The sequence below is a fragment of the Rutilus rutilus genome, assembly GCF_951802725.1.
Source record: "Rutilus rutilus genome assembly, chromosome: 21".
Lineage (NCBI taxonomy): Eukaryota > Metazoa > Chordata > Actinopteri > Cypriniformes > Leuciscidae > Rutilus > Rutilus rutilus.
The window spans coordinates 4,038,956-4,060,682 of NC_140226.1; the positions used below are offsets into that span (position 1 = coordinate 4,038,956).

Here is a 21,727-nt window from a genome sequence, read left to right on the forward strand (position 1 = left end):
ATGATTCATAATGTGCATGATTGTAAACATTTTCTTTGAGGATAATGAGCATTTAATCTCCAGATACTGTGCAAATATTCTGTTAAAGTGGGCTAAGTTTATGTGGTGTGTTAAGCATAAATGTGGTTAGCCAGTCATAATAAATCTAGCGCCCAGAGCAGAAAGTAAAGACCCATCACCAGGATCTCCAGCTTGGCCTTTGTGCTTCCATTCAGAGAGAGTCTCAAACACACCCAGAACTTCACGCTTCTGCATTCCAGCCCACAGACACACAGCAACACTGTGTTCCAGGAGTCAGTCTGTTTCACTTTACAGGGCTCAGCATGGACGGTCACATGGCTCTAGGTATCAAAGGAGTCCTGAAGATTTTGAAAAACATTTTGGGGTTGTTGAGGGGAAACCGCACTGAAAGTATTCAATAGTAGCCTTCTGGAAATCATCTACTGCTGAGCTCCAGTACATTTTTTTGCTTTTTAAAGGCCTGTTGACACTAAGAATGGAATGAATCACAAATTAAAGATCTATTTACTACGAGATACTAAAACAATTGGAAAGTACAAATTTCACTTACTTCAATGGCTCCTGTAATGTTTTTTATTTTATTTGACCTTTCCTTTAATGTGTAATAAATCTGTTTGTTTATGTAATCAATCTGTTACAAAGCCAAAGGGAGTGAATTACTCCAGAAAACCCTTGCCTGAAACGCCTCATTTGTAAGTCCCGCTATTATTTCCATGCCACATCATTAAAGGGTTAGTTCACCCAAAAATGAAAATTCTGTCAGTAATTACTCACCCTCATGTTGTTCCAACCCCGTAAGACCTTCGTTCATCTTCGGAACACAAATTAAGATATTTTTGATTAAATCTTAGAGTTGTCTCACTCCTCCATAGGCTTCTAAGGAACCGAAACTTGCTGGCCCAGAAAATGTATTAAAGACATTGTTAATATAGTCCAAGTGACTCCAGTGGCTCAATCTTAAGTTTATAAAGCGACGAGAATACTTTTTGTGCGCAAAAACAAACAAAAATAACGACTTTATTCTACTATTCATTTCCTTCTCTCTCGACCTCTAGTTGGTTCTCGTAGTGTTTTTGCGCAGCGCGTCTGTGTTACACGTCACCACGTAGGCTCACTATTGGCCGACGCTTGTCATGTGTGATACGTGGTGACGTGCAACACAGACGCGCTACGCTTAAAAACTACGCAAAAAGACCCGAGGCCCAGAGAGAAGGAAATGAAAAGTGGAATAAAGTCGTTATTTTTGTTTGTTTTTGCGCACAAAAAGTATTCTCGTCGCTTTATAAACTTAAGATTGAGCCACTGGAGTCACTTGGACTATATTAACGATGTCTTTAATACATTTTTTGGGCCAGCAAGTTTCGGTTCCTTAGAAGCCTATGGAGGAGTTAGACAACTTTAAGATTTAATCAAAAATATCTTAATTTGTGTTCCGAAGATGAACGAAGGTCTTTTCTTTTTGTAAATAAAATATAGATTAATCGTTATTAAAGTTACAAAAGATTTTCAGTCAAGATCATTTTTTGATAAGAAAAGTGATTTTTCTTTGTCTTTTGTGGTTTGATTAACAGTAAGGACACAGATGGTAGCAGGTATATACAGGAGAAACTCGAAAAATTAGAATATTGCGCAAAAGTTTTAATTTAGATGATTATGGCTCACAGCTTATGAAAACCCCAAATTCTAAATCTCAGAAAATTAGAATATTACATGAAATCAATTTAAAAAAAAGGATTTTAAATACAGAAATGTCGGCCCTCTTAAAAGTATAATCATGCATATGTATATAGTTATATATACAAAATATATTAGTTTCACCTTTTAATTTACAAACTTTTGCACGATATTCAAATGTTTCGAGTTTCGCCTGTATTAGGCTGCTGTCCCTTTAAGAGCTAATGCACAGATCCAATATACTGATACACGTGCATTTTCTTTCTGAATTGTTTGTTCACATAAGACATAACTGACTGTTAACGAGGATACAATTGACAATACAACTCGACAATACAGGCGTTTCAAGCGCAAGAAGACGTGAAAGAGTTCAATTTCGTGTGCTGTCTGAGACGTGGATTTCTGGGCACATGCTTCAATGTTTGAACACAGAAAAACACAGCGTGTAACAAATTTATTTCCCTTTCACGTCTTGTGCTTGAATATTTCAATTGGCAAGGCTTAGGGTGCTTTCACACCTACCTCGTTTAGTTCGGTTGAATCGCACTAGAGTTCGTTTTCCCCATTGCTGCGGTTCGTTTGGGCAGGTGAGAATGCGGCAATCGCACTCGGGTGCACACCAAAAGCGGACCAAACAAGCGTGCCGAGACCTCCTCGAAGAGGTGGACTAAACCAGTTGCTGTAGTCAGCTGCGCTGTGCATTATGGGATGAGGAGAAATGTTTGTTGACAGTTTGCACTTTAAGCATGGCAAGCTCACAGAGTTATGAGGAGGTGCGGATCCTGATAGAAATTATTAACGTTATTTTCAAGCCGCATCCTCATTCTCAAATATTATTATTTGTCTAAAGTGGTGTAGACAAACTATATAATAAAATATGACCAGGGATACATTCAGCCCACGCAGTCGTCTCTCCATAGGAAACAGCGGCGTGTTGTCTGCCGGATTTTCCACCTCTTTGTTTACTTCCGGGAGTTGTGTTGGAATTTTCCCGCACATTAATTCTGACCAAACGAAGTGCAGTTATGGAAGTGCATTCAAGAAATCTGGCCAACGAGTGATGTGGATGTTGTCACGTGACTGCATTTTGGTTCGTTTTATCAACTCATAAACTGATTCGAACCAGAGCGATCAGTGTGGTGTGAAAAGGAACCAAAATGCCTGAAAAATGCTACAAAGTATCATTTTTCGCCCTTGGTCCGGACCAAATGAACCGAACTACAGCTGTGAAATCACCCTTAAACTTTCGCGGCGATGCAGCAGTTAGCCCGTCAACTGTCCCAAACGTTGTTCACGTTCATGTTCTAGCAACCATGCATAAAAATATTATCGCTAACTGGCGATTGACATGTTTCATATAATCGTCAACACCGATTTTTACTTTTTTGTTTGTGTGTATGTGTGTGTGTGTGTGTGTGTATGTGTGTGTATGTATGTGTGTGTATGTATATGAATAAAGATATATACATATACAGTAATATATTTATGTATATGTGTGTGTATGTATCTGATTCCGTTCCTCATGAGCAATGGCCTCCAGTTCAGTAATATTCTAGGGTTTGTTTGCTGCAACCGCCCTCTTCAAATCCCACCAGAGATTTTCTATGGGGTTCATATCAGGGGACTGTGAAGCCACTGTAGACTCTTTCAGGACTTCTTCTGAAACCAAGCCTGTTTGTTAGCCGTGAAACCAAGCTGGAATTTGAGGTATGCTAGGGATCATTGTCCTGTTGGAAGGTCCAATGATGTCCAAGCTTCAGCTTCCTCACTGATGACATGACGTTTTCTCCTAGGATTTCCTGACACTTCAATGAATCCATCTTGCCTTCCACACGCTGCAGGTTTCCAGTGCCAGAGGATGTAAAGCAGCCGCAGAGCATCACCGAGCCCCATCATGCTGAACTGTAGACAGTGTTCTTTTCAGCATATGCTTCAGTCTTCTTCCTCCTGACATACCGCTGATCCATAGGGCCGAAAAGTTCCAGTTTTGTTTCAATGCTCCACAGAACAGAATCACAAAATTTCTGTGGCGTATTTATATGATTTTGAGCAAATTGGAGCTGAATTTTCTTGTGCTGTTGGTTCAGTAGTGGCGTATGTCTTGTAGCTCTGGCATGGAAACCACATGCGTTTAGTGCGCGCCTTACTGTGCAGCTGAAACCTCAGTGCCTGTTGCCACCAAGTCTTGCTGCAGGTCTTTTGCAGTCACTCTGGGACTTTTCTGAACCTGCCTTCTCAGAAATCTGCTTGCAGCCGTTGATATCTTCCCTTTTCTGCCCTGTCCAGGTAGTGTAACCACTGTTCCTTTAACTTTGAACTTGCGAACTGTGCTTCCAACAGTGTCTCTAGGAACATTTAGTGCCTTCGCTATCTTTTTTTATCCTGTTCCTTGTTTGCGAAGGGCGATGACATCTTCTCGTAACTTTTTGGACCATTCTTTTGACTTGGCCATATTTCTAACATGCAGTCAAACGTGACACTCAACAAACCTACCCAGTTCAGATATTTAATGTGTTCTAGCTCAAGCACACCTGGTTCAGCTAATGAAGCCAGGTCAGGTGTGCTTGAGACAACACCTGTTTTGCAGATTTGTGCTGTTGTGAGGGATTCTATTCAGGGGGTTTTGAGAATGCAGAAGTCATTAAAAGATGCATTTTCAGTTGAATTTGGGGAAACATTTGTTGTGTTGAGCGATTTCAATTACTTTTGTTTGATTTGTTCATTGCAAACAGCTGAACGTCTGTAAATGTTGCCAATAACCCTGCTTTGCAATGGGGGTTGAATCATTTTCATATATATTGGTAACAATTTTTATTTTGATAGTCCCCTTTGAACATTCTATTGACTTTAGGTAACGTTACTTACAATATGTAACGTTGCAAGGTATAGAGTTTGTGTATATTTACCCAGAAAATAAATGAAGTTGATGATGTGCATGGCTCTTTTGAAATGTTAGGTTACTAAACATTATTGCACAGCAGATTTGTCAAGATATTGAGTGATGAGATGGCTGAGAAATATTCCTACAGACACACACCCCTGAGCTACTGTGTAGTGTTCAGTTTCATGAAGAAGAGTCTGGAGTCTCCTAGGACTGCACAAATGTTGGAGTTGATAGCTGGGCAGATGGATCAGAGATGACCCTGACATGAGTAGCCTAGCACAGATGGAGGGAATGAGAGGGAGGAAAAGGGAGTGTTGTACACAGAGGCCTGAACAAACAGTTGAGGATCAGAAATTCCTCAAACAGTACGCCTCGGGCCGGATGTTCTCGCTCCAGCAGAACCGGGTGTGGTGGGATCTGTAAACACTGCTCTTTGATATGGAAAAGAGCGCTAGAGAGCCAGCTAATTTTTCCACTAATTGTGTTTCTCCGTATTATATGTCATTCAGATATCTTAGTATTGTTTGTTTCTCTATTATGTCGAAAAATCTGAATGTACTGTGTGTATGCTTCCGATTAAAAGTTTGAGTTGGCAAGATTTTGGTTTTGGTTTTTGAAAGTCTCTTCTGCTTGTGTGATCAAAGCTGAATGATCAGCATCATTACTCCAGTCTTCAGTGTCATATGATCCTTCAGGATTATTCTATTATGCTCATTTGCTGCTCAGTTATTATTAATCATTATTGGTGCTCAATTTTTGATAATGGTTTTTATTATCATCATTTATTTTTCTGAATAATATTTTCTGCGCTACGTATTTTCAGGATACTTTAATGAATTTCAAAAGAACAGCATTTATTTGACATAGAAATATTTTGTAATATAAATATAATTACTGTCACTTTCCATTAATTTAATGCATCCTTTCTGAATTACAATATTTATTTTTATTTTTATTTTTATTTATTTATTTATTTATTTATTTATTTATTTATTATCTACCACCATTCAAAACTTTGGGGTATCACTGGTTTTCAACATTGATAATAATCTTAAATGTTTCTTCAAATCCTCATATTAGAGTGATTTCTGAAGGATCATGTGACACTGAAGACTGGAGTAATGATGCTGAAAATTCTGATTTTAATCACAGGAATAAATTACATTTTATATTTACATTACACACAATACATTTTAAATATTAAAATAATAATACAGTTTTTACTCTATTCTTGATCAAATACATATTGCCTTGGTGAGCTCAAGAGACTTCTTTTTTATAAACATTAAAAATCGTAATTATTCCAAACTATTGACCAGTAGTGTGTGTTCATTTTCGTTTCAGTTACCAATAAGAAACCAGTACAAGTTTTCCTCACAAAAGTGAAGCAGTTTGAGGGCTCATCATCTTTTGTTAGGAGAACACAGTGGACCATCAGTCAGCTGCGGCAGGTGAACGGCATCGACCCCATGCGAGTGAGTAGATCGGCCTCTTTCTCCATTTCCATCTTTCTGAGATGGCTGTTGGGTGTTTTGATGGTATTGATCTTTGACTACTTCTCTTCATCCAAAAATGTTTAGGATTGCGCTGAGTTTGACCTGATATTTGAGAATGGATCTGACCAGTGGATAGCAGGTTCAGCTGGAGAGAAGTGCATGTTTGTCCAGATCCTCCATCACACATGTCAGCGGTTCATCCCCGAAAGAAAACCTGATTTTATCAACTGCCACTCCAAACTGGTGGGAGGTGAGACGCCCCATTCACACATACTGTACACTCTCTCCTTCTGCTGTTTTTGTGTGTTTTTTGCTTTGCTTTCTGCTGCTGTAGTCCATCATCCCGTTTCAACAGTTTGTGTGTTCAGAGATGCTCTTCTGCACACCTTGGTTGTAACAATTTGAGTTACTGTTGCCTTTCTATCAGCTGGAACAATTCTCCTCTGACCTCTGGCATCAACAAGGCATTTTCGCCCACAGAACTGCCACTTACTGGATATTTTCTCTTTTTCAGGCCATTCTCTGTAAACCCTAGAGATGGTGGTGCGTGAAAATCCCAGTAGATCAGCAGTTTCTGAAATACTCAGATCAGCCCAACAACCATGCCACGTTCAAAGTCACATAAATCACGTTTCTTCTTCATTCTGATGCTCAGATTTAACTTCAGCAGATCATCTTGACCATGTCTACATTAGTGTTGTTAAAAGTACTGACTTCTGTACCAAGTCGGTACTGAAATAAAAAAAATGTGACTATACCAGCATTTCCCTGGTATAACATTTTGAGCACTGTTGAACGGATTCTTAAACACCTCTGGTTGTCCATTGTGTTCATGGCCATATATGTTGAGCGTGTGAACACAATGGCCAATCACAGACATATATGTTGAGCACGTGAACACAATGGCCAATCACAGACATATATGTTGAGCACGTGAACACAATGGCCAATCACAGACATATATGTTGAGTGTGTGAACACAATGGCCAATCAGAGACATATATGTTGAGCGTGTGAACACAATGGCCAATCACAGACATATATGTTGAGCGTGTGAACACAATGGCCAATCACAGACAGCGTGTGAACACAATGGCCAATCACAGACATATATGTTGAGCGCGTGAACACAATGGCCAATCAGAGACATATATGTTGAGTGTGTGAACACAATGGCCAATCACAGACATATATGTTGAGTGTGTGAACACAATGGCCAATCACAGACATATATGTTGAGTGTGTGAACACAATGGCCAATCACAGGCATATATGTTGAGTGTGTGAACACAATGGCCAATCACAGGCATATATGTTGAGTGTGTGAACACAATGGCCAATCACAGGCATATATGTTGAGCGCGTGAACACAATGGCCAATCACAGGCATATATGTTGAGTGTGTGAACACAATGGCCAATCACAGGCATATATGTTGAGCGCGTGAACACAATGGCCAATCACAGGCATATATGTTGAGTGTGTGAACACAATGGCCAATCACAGGCATATATGTTGAGTGTGTGAACACAACGGCCAATCAGAGACATATATGTTGAGCGCGTGAACACAATGGCCAATCAGAGACATATATGTTGAGTGTGTGAACACAATGGCCAATCACAGACATATATGTTGAGTGTGTGAACACCATGGCCAATCACAGACATATATGTTGAGCGCGTGAACACAATGGCCAATCAGAGACATATATGTTGAGTGTGTGAACACAATGGCCAATCACAGACATATATGTTGAGTGTGTGAACACCATGGCCAATCACAGACATATATGTTGAGTGTGTGAACACAATGGCCAATCACAGACATATATGTTGAGCGCGTGAACACAATGGCCAATCAGAGACATATATGTTGAGTGTGTGAATACAATGGCCAATCACAGACATATATGTTGAGTGTGTAAACACCATGGCCAATCACAGGCATATATGTTGAGTGTGTGAACACAATGGCCAATCAGAGACATATATGATGAGCGCGTGAACACAATGGCCAATCAGAGACATAATATGTTGAGCGTGTGAAGATAGTGGCCAATCAGAGACATATTTGTTGAGCGTGTGAACACAATGGCCAATCACAGACATATATGTTGAGCATGTGAAGATAGTGGCCAATCAGAGACATATATGTTGAGCATGTGAACACAATGGCCAATCACAGACATATATGTTGAGCATGTGAACACAGTGGCCAATCACAGACATATTGTTGAGTGTGTGAACACAATGGCCAATCACAGACATATATGTTGAGCGTGTGAAGATAGTGGCCAATCACAGACATATATGTTGAGCATGTGAACACAATGGCCATTCACAGACATATTGTTGAGTGTGTGAACACAATGGCCAATCACAGACATATATGTTGAGTGTGTGAACACAATGGCCAATCACAGACATATATGTTGAGTGCGTGAACACAATGGCCAATCACAGACATATATGTTGAGCATGTGAAGATAGTGGCCAATCACAGACATATATGTTGAGCATGTGAACACAATGGCCAATCCATTCTTTTTAAAATCTCTACTCATTCTTCGTTCTAGTTCCCTCACAGTCCAACCTGATAGGGCCATTAGGGCAGGGTCTTTGTCTTTCTCAGGTGTGAAAAACATAAATATTCATGATGATTCTTAAAGCTTTCTTACACAAAACATGTCCTACAAATTTTTTATCAAAATATTGTTTTAGCTGAATGATTTTCACATAGTTTTGTAGCAAATATTCTAGGCTACGTGATACAATTTTCAAAAGTCTTGTGAAGAAATAACCAGTATGGGTTTCATGGCCTTATTTCAGTGACAATTATTTTAAATTTTTTTCATAAACCACGCATAAACGTCATTATCTCAAAACGACAAACTTTTACATACATGCTGCTGATATATTATTGTTGCAGAGTTTGTGTTTAAAAAAGAGTGTAATTAGACTTTATCCATGAAAATGTCACAAGTAACAGAAATAAGCACAAAGGTCCAACATTTCAAAATAAATCTGCTCATATAATATTCTTTCTGAGATATTCTTTCACTGACCTTGTGTTGGAAAATAGTTTCATGCCAGATTCATGTGTTAAGTACTTTATTGCATCGTGTTTTCACTGTATTTTTTGCAGTGCAGCGAATCTGTTTTGTTCTGCTAATCAGGAGAAGTTTATTTTTGCAAACTTTGATGTTTATATCCTATAACTTAAGGTCATGATTAATGGTGGGTTTTCTTTTGCTATGAAAACCCTGACACTCACTTTATTTCAAATTGTTTCCTGCTTGTTGGCATATTACTGGAGGTGTAACAATTCATTCATTCTCACATTGCATCCTGCTTATGCAACTGCATTGGACTTGAAATAAGACTTTTAAATGATCAATTATGTTGGTCCGTAATCAATTCAAAATACCTAAAGGATTCTTTGAGTATACAAAATGTAACGCATACATTTTTAAAATAAATTAGGTTACATGTGCAAAATACTGGATGGTGATTCTCACTTTATCAGCGTCTCCACAATCCTTCATGGGATTGCATCTGCTCTCCGTTCTTTCTGTCGCTCTCATTGTAACCATGTTTATTACTTTATGCCCCTATAATGCTATTTTAAAGATTCTCCTACAAGAAGTTTTCATGCATCCAAGGTCAAAAAATAGTTTTTTCATAATATACATTGCAGGATCAGCTATTTTCTCAGTGTCTACTCTGCTCTGATTGGTCAGATGGCCCAGTCTGTTGTGATTGGTCGACCGCTTACAGCGTGTGTCAGAATAGTAACATCCATTAACACATCTGAATTTCAGCTCTTCCTCAGCACTTGATACACAGTGATACGAAGGGTAACGATGGTGTCATTTTTACCGTATCAATCTCATCCTCTTGAAGTGCATGTAAAGTGGATTTGCATTGGCAGCGCAGAAAACAGCGTCTTCTCGACATGGACAATATGAACCCAATCTCAGCTACAACTACAGTGTTTGAGGGCGGGGCAAAGTAAATATTGTTTGCGGACAGCCAATGAAAACCATTGCCTGGCATTATGCAAATTAGTTACAAACCTACGCAGGTTTGAGCGGAAAATAAGTTTAGAATTACTGACGACTCGTTTCAGGAAGTTCAGAATCAGTTCTTTCATTTGGGAAACAATAATGCCATTCATCTACACTTTGATGTTTGAAACTTTGCAGACCTTTAACTTTCACAGTTATATCACACAGTACCAAAACTAAAGCTCAGACAGTTTACATTTGTATGCTGCAATTAGAGTGTTCTTTGTCGAGGAGGGTGCTGATGCTATTTTAACTGTGTCTCGGGGAAGCACTCTTCCTTCTCTTCCCTGCCAGTTATTCCTCCCACTTAATAAATAACAGCTTTTAGTGTCGCTTCTTGTCTTTATTCTTTTAGTCGCGGTCTGACTCACGGAGAGGATGGACTGTGTTATTGTGGGAAAGAGTCTCGGTTGCTGTGGGTTCAGAGGCCTGTATTCTGTTGCCTGGCAGGGTTCACTGATCCATTTAAAGCTGAGCAAACATCAACACACCTGATTGTGAGCTAAAAGTCACATTTATAATTCCTGTTAATGTTTATTTATGATAACTCGAGCTGAAATGTCATTTTAAAGTTCAAGTTATTTGTCACATGATACTACAACACATTATATGGAAGCTTGTTTCCGCCACAGAATTAAAAAAAAAAGGTAATTGTGACTTTTTATCTCAGAATTGCATGATATAAAGTTGCAGTTGCGTGTTATAGTCAGAATTGCGAGATATAAACTCACAATTGCATGTTTTTAAGTCAGAATTGCACGTTTTTTTCTCGCAATTGTGACAACACGCAACTGCGACTTTATATCAAAGTTATAGTCAGAATTGCGAGAAATAAAATTGCAATTCTGATTTAAAAACACGCAATTGTGACTTTTTATCTCAATTCTGACTTTTTATCTAAGAATTGCGTGATATAAAGTCGCAATTGCGTGTCATAGTCAGAATTGCACGTTTATTTCTCACAATTGATAGTATATATCTCGCAATTTTGACTACAACTTTGATATAAACTCACAATTGCGTGTTTTTAAGTCAGAATTGCACGTTTATTTCTCGCAATTGATAGTTTATATCTCGCAATTTTCACTACAACTTTGATATAAAGTCGCAATTGCGTTTTATAGTCAGAATTGCGAGAAATAAACTCGCAATTCTGATTTAAAAACACGCAATTGTGACTTTTTATCTCAATTCTGACTTTTTATCTCAGAATTGTGTGATATAAAGTCGCAATTGCGTGTCATAGTCAGAATTGAGTGATATAAACTCACAATTGCGTGTTTTTAAGTCAGAATTGCAATTTTATTTCTCGCAATTATGAGTTTATATCTCGCAATTTTGACTACAACTTTGATATAAAGTCGCAATTGCGTGTTATAGTCAGAATTGCGAGAAATAAACTCGCAATTCTGACTTAAAAACACACAATTGTTAGTTTATATCACTCAATTCTGACTATAACACGCAATTGAGACTATATCTCGCAATTCTGACTTTATTTCTCAAAACCGTTTTATTCTGTGGCGGAAACAAGCTACCATACATTAATACATGGCATATAGCAGCAGTTTACATATAGTGTTGAAAGCAACATTTGTCAGTCTGTACTGGCTAATGATATGGTTAATGATACGATCATGCGAGCTGAAGAAGACCGAGCCCTCCTGGCCCCTCCGGTCTAAGTCTCACACCAGTGCAAAACGAATACGGTGAAGCTGCTCAGGTGTGGGACGAAAACTGTGGGGATGTCAGATGTCACTACAGGACCAGTTTCATCCTCAACTCCATGGATAGATACTGGAATAAATGACATTTATAATGCTGGAAACATTTCATGAACATGATGTTACTTCTGCACATCCTATTATGGACACTTACTTTTTTTAAAAAGTGCACTTTGAAATAAAACGTTTAATTTGACATTATTACAAAGTATGTTTAAATCATTATGTTTGAATAATCTTTTGTCATGCCTATATGTACACTTATCTTGATGTGTTAACATGCTAAAGCAAATGTAAAGTACTTGATTATAATGTGAACTGTAGTGTTATAAGTATTTTAAAGTTTAACTTCACTGATTTTCAACCCACTTTGTATTCTTACAGTGTTGGTAGTATATGTAAATGAACAACGTTCTCCGTGTTGCCTGGATTTATCCTAATTCGCGTTTATTTGTCAGCTTTTGACAGATCCAGGTCTTTCGTGAAAACTACAGATTATGCTTTAGCTTTTTTATTAATCGTTGTGCACAGGCAGTCGGATTGACAGAGGGTTATTAACAGAACAGCTGTTGTAAGAGAAGGTTTATCTCTGGAAATTGTATCAAACTTTATCTACTCTTTAAACAGCATTATGATGATAAATACTATGGCAACAGCTTTCTCTCCTGTATGCGATAGGCTTTTGCTTCGGGCAGAACTGACTCAGTTTTTCCCTCCATTTGCCCTAAAACACTGTGTTCATTGTCATCCACTTTGAAATGTTGAGGGTTTTCAGATTTTCCGTTGTGGCCGTTCATCTCTTGGATCCTTCACTGAAAGACCAAAGTAACTCATTCCCACCAAACTCGATGAAATCTCGCAACAATACAAGTCGACACCATTCTGACTGAAAGTTTGCTAAGAAGTTTTTCCTACTAAAGCAAGGTAACATTTGACTCTGGCAGTGTTGCCAGATTGGGTCGATGATTTTTAACCATAATGATGACAAAATAAAATGATAAAAATGAATCTGCCAGGAGAACAATACATCAGGAAAATGGATCAAACAAGCAAACAAGAAAATGAGCAAATACGACAATACTGTTTCTACCCAAACAGGTATAAACTATTAAAGTATATCAAATATTTGCAAATGACAGTAAAAACCCTCACACACACCATAACAGCCGAAAATGTGTCATTCGTGTTTAAAAAATGAACGACAATAATAATGCGCTTAATTTTGTGATTAAACTTCAAACAGAATTACAGTACGTCTTTCTTGAAGTACACATTGTAGAACATAACGCAGAGCTTAGCACAGTCAAAACTGATTAATTTTCAGATTCAGACCTCTTTCAGCAGCTGTCGGGGACGAGTGCAGATCCAGGCGGTTTAAAAGTTGAATTTACAGCTACAATTTAAAAATCTTATCGTGCTAAAAACCCATCACTCATGAATCATCATGTCTGCCTGATATCACTCTTGATTGGCTAAAAGTGCCGCTCGTCGTCGACACCGACTCCAGCCGACTCCCCACTGGTCGTGTGTCTTGTAAAAATATTTACCCACACAATAAAATTAAAAACCACCCAGTCCACCCACCCCCCACCCCCCACCCCCCACTGGTGGAAGTGAGCCTGGGAGTTTTCCTACCTATTGGGCAAAACCTTTTTTCTCTGTTTTCTTACTGTATAGGCAGCCAAGTTTTATTGAAAGCTCATTTAAATTACAACTTCATCATTAAAAATTCATAATTAAATTAAAATGCGTTGACATTAATGCAAATAAGTCAAGTCACCTTTATTTATGTAGTGCTTTATATAATACCAGGGTTGCCAACTTTGGGACTTTGGCTGGAGTGAGACTCTGTAAAACTTCAGTGCACGCGCGCGGAGACAATTTTTGCCAGCCCTAATTTAAAAAATATCAGTCCTTGTTTACTTAGAATAAACCCTGATTTATGGGGAAAAAAAGACAAAAAACTAATAGAATGGAAACGTGTTTTCAAAACGTACAATTAATTTGATTGATCGATTGATATAAAAAATTAAGATGTGATTTAAATTACAAACATGTAAAACAACAACATCAAAACAATAAGAAATCTCAAAACAAAAGGGACACATAACAGTTACTCCACCGCCCCAGAAAACCACAACACAAAAGTTTCACACATTAGGCCTGTTGTAGCCTACGCCACAGTGGCAGTGTTGGCCCGCTTCACTACCTCTGCAGGAGGCTCGTATCTGAAGCAGGGTTCGATCCGTTCATGAACCGTAATGCGTCTGTCACGTGACAAATGAACGAAAGACTCGGAAGGTAAAGTAAGTAGCCTATTTATGTTCCCTGTAAATTATTTTTCTTAATTCAGAATATGATAAAGACTGCGTAGGTGGATATGTTCGTGGAATTTGGCTGTTAAAAGTATAACATTTAAAGCCCCTTAAATGAACGAAATGACTCAAAAAGATTCGTTCATTTTAATGAACGAGGTAGAACAAGCGAGTCAGTAAAATGAGCCGAACTTCCCATCACTCACAGGGTGCCATCAAGTGCCAGTCTGTTCCTGGTGTCAGTCTTGTTTAGGCCAATAACTGAAAAGGTTCGCTCAGCATCCGCATTTGACTGTGGCAGACTCAACACAATCTGGGCAACCTTTCATAATTTGGGGAATTTTAAAATACCACTTGCCCGATTTGACAAAACGTAATTTGTACCATGAGCCTATTTTTATTGAGCAATTAGCTAGCCCACATAACGCACGTCAGACAACGTTTGCAACTATAGTTGAAGTCTGTACTCTCGGCACACAGACTGATTAGTCAAGGCTACGTCTGTAGTGAAAGGCACACCATTTTATCATCTGCTTACCTTGATTGTCATCCAAACTTTCAAACGTGCATCAGTGGCTCCGACTCCGAACCTATGCTCCGAAGTTCGAACTCTCTCTGAACTTTTCACACGCAACTGACGTATCAGGTTTCAGCGAATCAACGATCAGAGAATACTGCAGATTGTAGGCAGATGTTACAGCCTTAAACTCCTCTCCTGTCATTAATACGCTGTGGTCCAGTATAGTCATCAACAGAAAATGAACGGATTGAGAGGGGAGAAACGTGGATTTTGGCGTTACATTTCTTGCGTGTGCGTGAGAGCGTGAGATTGATGCTGAAAGCGTGAGTGTCACGCCAGATGCGTGAGAGTTGGCAACCCTGTAATACAGGTTGTTTCAAAGCAGCTTTACAGTGATAACAGGAAAAGGATTCAGTGATGGAAACAGAGTTGGATTCGGTTGTCCAGCTGCTCTAAAAGAAAACGGTGTCATTGTTCGGCTGAAGTCAGCTCAGTGTTGATTCAGTCCCGTTGTAAAGATCATCAATTATTAAAACTAGTCAATTTCATCTATAAAGCAGTTCTGCAGAAAACGTCCTGCTCAGTTCATTCCTCATACAACAGCATCAGTACTGATCAAACTTCAGATTAATAATATTGCTGAATATTAAGTGTCCCCAACTAAGCAAGCCAGAGGCGACAGTGGAAATAAAGCCAAACTCCATCAGGTGACAGAGTGGAGAAAAAACTACGGACGAACACCGTGTCATTATGATTCATCACACCGGTATGAAGCCGAAGCTGGTCATAGGGTCTGTGTGGAGGACCAGTCTGGTTCATTTGGTCTTTGTTGAGGATCAGTGCCGATGGCTGTCATGTCGACGAGGTCTTCACAGGGAGAGTCTAGTTGAGGGTCTGTTGGCACTTCAGGGCTGCGTTGTGGTCGTGTCTAGGCGCAGGTCTTTCATCTGATCTGGATACGGCCCAGATCCAGCTGACTACATCATGTGTTGTGGTCGTGTCTAGACGCCGGTCCTCCATCTGATCTGGATACGGCCCAGATCCAGCTGACTACATCATGTGTTGTGGTCGTGTCTATAGGCGCAGGTCCTCCATCTGATTGGATCCGGCTGACTACATCATGTGTTGTGGTCGTGTCTAGACGCCGGTCCTCCATCTGATCTGGATCCGGCTGACTACATCATGTGTTGTGGTCGTGGCTAGACGCTGGTCCTCCATCTGATCTGGATCCGGCCCAGATCCGGCTGACTACATCATGTGTTGTGGTCGTGTCGAGGCGCCGGTCCTCTATCTGATCTGGATACGGCCCAGATCTGGCTGACTACATCATGTGTTGTGGTCGTGTCTAGACGCTGGTCCTCCATCTGATCTGGATCCGGCTGACTACATCATGTGTTGTGGTCGTGTCTAGACGCCGGTCCTCCATCTGATCTGGATCCGGCTGACTACATCATGTGTTGTGGTCGTGTCGAGGCGCTGGTCCTCCATCTGATCTGGATACGGCCCAGATCTGGCTGACTACATCATGTGTTGTGGTCGTGTCTAGACGCCGGTCCTCCATCTGATCTGGATACGGCCCAGATCTGGCTGACTACATCATGTGTTGTGGTCGTGTCTAGACGCCGGTCCTCCATCTGATCTGGATACGGCCCAGATCTGGCTGACTACATCATGTGTTGTGGTCGTGTCTAGACGCTGGTCCTCCATCTGATCTGGATCCGGCTGACTACATCATGTGTTGTGGTCGTGTCTAGACGCCGGTCCTCCATCTGATCTGGATCCGGCTGACTACATCATGTGTTGTGGTCGTGTCGAGGCGCTGGTCCTCCATCTGATCTGGATACGGCCCAGATCTGGCTGACTACATCATGTGTTGTGGTCGTGTCTAGACGCTGGTCCTCCATCTGATCTGGATACGGCCCAGATCTGGCTGACTACATCATGTGTTGTGGTCGTGTCTAGACGCCGGTCCTCCATCTGATCTGGATACGGCCCAGATCTGGCTGACTACATCATGTGTTGTGGTCGTGGCTAGACGCCGGTCCTCCATCTGATCTGGATCCGGCCCAGATCCGGCTGACTACATCATGTGTTGTGGTCGTGTCTAGACGCTGGTCCTCCATCTGATCTGGATACGGCCCAGATCTGGCTGACTACATCATGTGTTGTGGTCGTGGCTAGACGCCGGTCCTCCATCTGATCTGGATCCGGCCCAGATCCGGCTGACTACATCATGTGTTGTGGTCGTGTCGAGGTGCCGGTCCTCCATCTGATCTGGATCCGGCTGACTACATCATGTGTTGTGGTCGTGTCTAGACGCCGGTCCTCCATCTGATCTGGATCCGGCTGACTACATCATGTGTTGTGGTCGTGTCTAGACGCTGGTCCTCCATCTGATCTGGATCCGGCCCAGATCCGGCTGACTACATCATGTGTTGTGGTCGTGTCGAGGCGCCGGTCCTCCATCTGATCTGGATACGGCCCAGATCTGGCTGACTACATCATGTGTTGTGGTCGTGTCTAGACGCCGGTCCTCCATCTGATCTGGATACAGAAATATGATAATGTGTTATGTGTGTCAAACAAGGTTAGGAAGACCATTTCCAAAGTTTAGGTGCTAAATAGGAAAACGATCTACTGCCTGCAATTGCAAAATAACGCAAATAAATTAATAATACACGCAAAATTACGTCATTAACGTAATTTACGTCACGCGGTTAGATTATCTGTTGATGGTCGTGAGTTTTTCATTGCGCATCTACAATGGTGCAAACGCCTGTAACCCTGGTAGGTGCAGATTTCAATTCTAACCCTCTAACCGAACCGAGCTCTGTCATATTCTGTGATTGGTTCTGAAGAGCGTGAGCCCTCACACATCACACGGCGTGAAATACAGACTGAACAGAACATCAAAACATCCAACCGCTGTACAGCCAGATGATAAACGAACTACAGTAATCGGCTGGATAAAGCAAACCAGCGTCTCGCTAGTAAAGTTCTGATGGATGCGAATTGTAAAGACGATTGCAGTGACGTACAGGAGTCCTACAGTTCTTATAATTGATGCGCAAACAAACGGTGTATGTGCACGGATCCATTTCAGTAAATTCATGTTCTTTCCACTCACATTCAGAATAATGTTTTTATCTGTCATGTGTTTAGTAATTCTGAATGGATCTGTGTACTGTACGAGGCATATAATGCAGTCAGGTCAAGGCGGTTGGTTTATTTATTTATTTATTTTTGCATCTCATTGTGGTAAAGATGATTGCCGTGACGTTCAAGAGTCGTACAGTTAACAAAAGGGTGTGATTTAATTGTGAACAAAGTTTTTTTATCTATTGACTGCCCTAAATTAAATATGACATTTGCGTAAATGCATTCAGCAAACATTTTAAGCTGAATGTACTTCAAATATCAAAGAAAATAGAAGTTATTATTAAATTGCATATAAAGATGCACTTAAGTCCTACTTGACAGAGTCAAAAAAACATTTTCATTTCATTTTATGTAACATGCAATTAAACGTCTGAAAATATTACATTTAATCATTGCAATTAAGTTCAATTCACATTTATTTGTATATCGCTTTTCACAATACACATAGATTCAAAGCAGCTTTACAGAACATGCATGAGTCCACATTACAATTTAGAGTGATCTGTTATCAGAGGGAGTACTTCAGAAATGTACATATACAAATCACAGTTAGCTAAAAATGTTTTAATTTAATCAATGTAATAATTAAGGCAGAAACAATGAGCTCACTGAAGTAATGAATGCATGTTTGATAACAAGTAAGTATTAAAGTAAATGATTATTTTAGAGTGATTTATTTTTATTGTTTAGAAGTGTGCTGAAGTGTATGAAGTGTGAAGGATTATGGTGTCACTACGACCGTACGTTCTGTCACTGTCTTTTCTCTCAGCTGGTTTCTCTTGATCTGTGCAGGGACCAGCATCCTCCACGAGGCAGCAGACAGCGTCACCAGCGCAGTGCAGAAGGCCAGTCAGGCTCTGAACGAGCGCGGCGAGAGGCTGGGACGAGTCGAGGAGAAGACCAGCGACATGAAGAACAGCGCACAGCACTTCGCTGACACTGCACACAAGGTAATGCGCCACGTGTTTGTTTACTCATAGACTTTTGCCCAGTTCAAGCAAGTTTTCCAAAACTAAATCAAGAGGAAAAACTATGTGTGTTGCTTTGCTGCCTTCATGTGGTGACTGCTGTCATACACACACACACACATGCTACTGTTCAAAAGTTGGGGTCGGGAAGATTTGTTCATGTTTTTGAAAGTTCGCCAAGCAGAAAATACAGCAATATTGTGAAATATTATTACAATTTACAATAACTGCTTTCTATGTGAATATATTGTAAAGTGTAGTTTATTCCTGTGATCAAAGCTGAATGTTCAGCATCATTACTCCAGTCTTCAGTGTCACATGATCCTTCACAAATCACTCTAATATGAGGATTTGATGCTCAAGAAACATGTCTGATTATTAATGTTGAAAACAGCTTTTCTGGATTCTTTGATGAATAGAAATGAACAGCATTTATTTGAAATCGAAACCTTTTGTAACATTATAAATGTCTTTACTGTCACTTTTGATCAATTTAATGCATATTTGCTGAATCAAAATAATAATCCTTATTTAAAAAACAACAACTTTTGAACAGTAGTGTATGGAAATGCATTTTACTCTTAACGTATTATCAAATTAACCAACATATTTATTAAAGCATGCAAGGGGCAGGAGATTATGTGAGGACGTTATGAATGAGCTCACTGACATCATTAGACATTTTGTACTGTAATTCTACAGTAAATTTACTATCTTCCTGTCTCTCTCTCTCTCTCTCTCTAGCTTGCCATGAAGCACAAGTGTTAATCCTTCTGCCGTATTTTTGGAGAACCTGGTACAAACTCCTCACCCCTGCGATCAGAGACTGTTGTGGGATGCGCATGAAGTATCATATGAAGACATCAACATCATGGCTGTAGCCTTGAAAACATCGTGCATCCTCTAACCATAGATGGTTAAACCTCCAGTCCTTGCAAGCTTAATCAAAGCCTTACTCCCGTGTTCCCGCTGTACGACAGATCCTTATTATCATTTTTAAAAGATTCCTACGGAAGGGTTCAAATTCCTGCTGATATATGATATCCCTTTGATATTGTTTGATAAGTGCCATCATGAAAGAATTTTAGTGTGTGAAAGTGTTAGAAATATATATTTTTGTAAAAATCCTTCTAAGGATTTTGTAAAAAAAAAAAAAAAAAGAAACTCTAAATTTGTTTCTTCAAATGTCACGTGCCATAAAACATATTTTACTGATTAATTTTAATATTAAAATAAAGTTCTCAAAGACAAATTTTAATGGTGTAGTCGGCCCACATTTTAGTAATGTAGTGCATCTGAAGTGTTGAAACATCTACAGAACAGCCCTGAGACGTGGATGTTAACTTCACACACACACACACACAGAGAGAGAGAGCGAGAGATGATGCAGATGATCAGTTCAGCAGTGCGCCAGTGAAAGATATGATTATACTTTAGTTTAGTTATAGTTTAATTTTATTCTATTCCACAAATGTCTGTGTAACTTCAATCTCTGCAACAGTTGGATAGACGTGACGCTTTTCAGTTTCCCCTCATAACTCACTATACAGATCTGGGATCAGCGAGAGCGACTACATAAACACATGCACTCAGGCTACAAATATGTATAACACAAACTCAGTGTTTAGTCTACTAGGGAATACTGAGCTCTCTCGGAGCATGGCTCTAACTTTTTACTTTCTGCCTTGAATTGGTTTGCATTTTACGTTGCCTTTTGGCTTTTTATAAGAATATTTGGTGTAACATGAATTGTTTACACATAACTAACATAATGTATTGAAGTATTACAATGTATCACAGCCTGAATTTCCTGCCTGAGGCGTTTTAAACCGGTTTCCTCTTGAGGAACCTCTGACATAAAAGCATACGGCTTATACTTCTTTGTTGTACTTTACAATGTTATTTTCCCATTTGATTGTTTGCTAATGGATTACAAAAAGTGACCAAAGTCTGTAGTGCTCAGTTTTATGTGTTGCATTTAATGCAGATTAATATACAATTATTTCTGTGCTACAAACCCTGCCTTAATATTGCAGACGGCGTTCAGAACACTGTTTAACGTCTGTCATGTGTAACGTCATGGTCATGTGGTTTGCTTTAAGGATGCTGAGAACATCTCTGATGTGCTGATGTCTGCTTCTTGCTGTCTGCCTTCAAGGCCAGGAGACACTGCCAGACAATGTCATCATCGCAAGAGAAAAACATGTGAATTATGAAACTGTCATGTGCATCCCAGGCCTAAACGTTCATGTTTTTAATGTCACATGCTTTCATGATGTTTGCCGTGATCTAACCACGTGTTTGAGTGTGTAGAGTAGCGATATGCTTGTAAGTCTAAATCTTTTTTGTTTAAAGGGAACATTAAGATATTGTTGAACCTTTTTTAAATGTGCCTGTGCTACTGTGTGGTCGCTGGAATAATGACTGGTAATAAATGACGATGATACATCTCTCTGCTACTCATTTGAAACACTCGTCCTAGTGTATATTCAGAATCATGTGATATCAAAATCAGCTTTCAATGCTATAATATGTGGTCTTTTCCCCAGAAGCTCCTTTATTTTTATTTGTTTTATTTCTTTCATTTATAGTTATCCCTCAATAGACAGACAAATGGGATGGGGATGGGGATTGGGGGATGGGGATTGGGGATAGGGATTGCGGATGGGGATAGGGATTGGGGATAGGGATTGCGGATGGGGATAGGGATTGGGGATAGGGATTGCGGATGGGGATAGGGATTGGGGATGGGGATTGCGGATGGGGATAGGGATTGGGGATAGGGATAGGGATTGGGGGATGGGGATAGGGATTGGGGGATGGGGATTGGGGGATGGGGATAGGGATTGGGGATGGGGATTGGGGATGGGGATAGGGATTGGGGATAGGGATTGGGG

At 39.9% G+C, this 21,727-nt stretch overlaps 1 protein-coding gene across 1 annotated transcript in view; it reads left to right on the forward strand.

Moving 5' to 3' along the window:
• Nucleotides 1–21,280, forward strand: part of stxbp6 (syntaxin binding protein 6 (amisyn)) — a 57,350-nt gene extending 36,070 nt beyond the window's left edge. The window contains exons 3-6 of the mRNA XM_084393259.1: nt 5,924–6,054; nt 6,160–6,325; nt 18,655–18,812; nt 19,575–21,280. Of these exons, the coding sequence (XP_084249385.1) occupies nt 5,924–6,054; nt 6,160–6,325; nt 18,655–18,812; nt 19,575–19,598 (479 nt within the window). The 3' untranslated portion in view covers nt 19,599–21,280. The remainder of the gene's footprint in view (nt 1–5,923; nt 6,055–6,159; nt 6,326–18,654; nt 18,813–19,574) is intronic.
• Nucleotides 21,281–21,727: the final 447 nt, after the last annotated feature.